The sequence below is a fragment of the Limanda limanda genome, chromosome 1, assembly GCF_963576545.1.
Source record: "Limanda limanda chromosome 1, fLimLim1.1, whole genome shotgun sequence".
In the NCBI taxonomy this organism is placed as follows: domain Eukaryota; kingdom Metazoa; phylum Chordata; class Actinopteri; order Pleuronectiformes; family Pleuronectidae; genus Limanda; species Limanda limanda.
In genome coordinates, this window is record NC_083636.1 from 2,258,383 (window position 1) to 2,260,882 (window position 2,500).

A 2,500-nucleotide genomic window follows, 5' to 3' on the forward strand; every position below is an offset into this window, starting at 1 on the left:
TTGCATCCCGAGGACACTTTTTTTTACTTGAGACACTATCTTCCCGTGTCTCGATAGTTCTCTTAACAACGTCTCGTCTCTAATGAACGGCGGGACGTTAGACAGCGTCACTTTTACCGCCGGTGTGGCGAGAGGCAGAACGGACACGAACGTGTCGTTCACTTCAATCCCGTTCGCCACCACCGTGTTCGCCTTATCTACACTGTCCAGGAAAATGACAACCGCGTTGTTCATCCTCGCAGCGGACTTCACGCTGCTGTTGCCGACCACCCTCCCCACGGCCAGGCTACACTCCTCCACAGAGCACGGGAACGCCGGAGCGATCTTAATTCCGTGCTTCCTGGTTAACTTGGCGAGGTCCATGGCGTTTAGCACGGCCCGCGGCCGGCTGCAAACACTCACAAACACACACCACCAGTGTACACCGCAACACCACAACCACTATAAACCAACAATACACTATATAACTATAAGCAGAATTATCAAGAAGTAGAACAAAATCGCACGAACACCTCATTTACCGTCACCAGCTTTCAGCTCACACATACTCCACCACTCTCCAGAGAGAGAGAGAGAGAGGCACATTCATAATTTCTGAGCGAGAGAAAGAAAATTAGACACAAGTGAGAAGCTGGGCGGATAGAGAGAGATGGAGAGAGAGAGAGAGAGAGAGAGAGAGAGAACTTGAATCTAAACCTGAATCTAATCTAAACCTGAACCTTAAAGGAACCAAAAACTGAAGCTGAAGCTACTGAGCTGATGAGCGTTTTGTGAACGAGCTGCAGATTATATCAGATTATTCTTCTGTTTATATTGAGACATATTGATCAGATGTAGAATTTCATTATGAGCACAAGCTTTTCCTTATAAGTCAGTTAGGGTTTCTGGGTTTGTATAAAACGTCGGGTCATTTTTCTATTAAATATTGTAAAATGTTTATGAAACAGTTTCCTCAGAGACTTAAAGATGCTCTGCTCTTCATCGACTCTTCTTCATACTGTAAATGTCTCATTCATTTTTCTTCTGCTTGTTTCCATTATGTCAAACTGGTGATTTTGTTCTTTTACCTGCACCAAGGACGAGATGTTTCCACCAGTTTGTTTGAAGAGGAAAGAAACGCTGAGTCATGATTCCAGTGAAGTCGGTGGAAGGATGTTTATTGAGCATTAAAGCAGAGACAAGTAGAAACAGAACTTTTCTCTCTGAGATGTTTTTCTTCTCGTTACATCTGGTTTGTCACAGAGGAAATGATCCATGTGTTTGACTCATAGACTGAATATAAAGGCTTTGACTGGGATGTGCTGCTGTTATACTGCAGCGCCACCTGTGGGTCAAAAGTCCAGAGTTTTGATCTTTTGTGTCAAAGACAAAACTCATTTTAAACTCAAAGTGATTTCAATGTGTTTAACTTTATGTTGAACTTAATCAATTTGTGACGTGAATCCAGGAACTTTAAGATCATAAACAAACATCTACACAGAATGTGGTTCTACACACATGGAGACAGACTGAGAGACAAGGGTGGACAATAATAAAGACAAACTTAAACACACTGTATGTGACTCTTTATAGAGGGTTTATATATTCTGCTTGTGTTGTGTCATTTCAATAAACACATTCTTCATGTGAATAAAAACAATCGGTGCAGGAAGGTTGCTGGTTTGAATCCGGTTCAGATGGGTCTTCCTGTGTGGAGTCTGCATGTTCTCCACGTGTTTTCTCCAGGTGCTCCGGCTTCATCTCACAAACACATGCAGATGAGGGGTTGTGTAGATTGGAGACTACACACAAGCTGCTGCTGCTTCAGCCTCTGGATCCTCAAGACACAGCTCAGCCTCCGTCCACACACACTGTCCTCTTCACACTCAGCTCCACGGAGACCCCTCCCACCTGTTGAGAGAAGAAGACATCAGTGTCACAGAGACTCACTTCATCAGCTGTGAGTCAGTGATGCAGCTCATCCAGTAGAAAGAGCAGCAGGGACTTCAGTCCTGTTCAGAGGTGGAGCAGCTTCCTCTCTGCTTCATGTTCACGTGTTGGAATGAACACGCTAAGAGCTCAGTGTGTGTCCTCTGCATGTCAAAGTGCAGAGTGGACACCTGAGAGGTGGATTTACTGCTGTTACAGGTGAAGACATGTTTCTCTGTGTGTTGATGAACATCTGCTTCTGACAAACTGGGACCAGATGAGACAGATGGACCTCAGCAGAGGTTCTGCTCTGTATGAAGAGCTCCTGGTTACCATGGTGATGAGGAGAGGCTTCAGTCCCACTGATCTCAGAGCTGTGACAAAGATCCACCTGATCAGTACTTCACTGATGAAGTGAGAGGACAAACTGTCTCAGATCAGATGAAGACTACACGTCTCTGTCCCTCGTGTGAGGCTGTCAGCTGTGGTCCAGCTTCACTTCCTGTTCACATGAAAACAACAACAACTGTCGTCTTCACGTCAACTCAATCACATGATCCCAAGCAGCTTGTGGCTCGTCTGATTGGCCGAC

The 2,500-nt window shown here is 45.0% G+C and overlaps 1 protein-coding gene across 1 annotated transcript in view; it reads right to left on the reverse strand.

Moving 5' to 3' along the window:
• Window positions 1-1,136: 1,136 nt before the first annotated feature.
• Window positions 1,137-2,500, reverse strand: part of LOC133009792 (NLR family CARD domain-containing protein 3-like) — an 11,286-nt gene continuing 9,922 nt past the window's right edge. Inside the window, exon 6 of the mRNA XM_061077333.1 lies at window positions 1,137-1,890. Coding sequence (XP_060933316.1) covers window positions 1,866-1,890 — 25 coding nt within the window. The 3' untranslated portion in view covers window positions 1,137-1,865. The remainder of the gene's footprint in view (window positions 1,891-2,500) is intronic.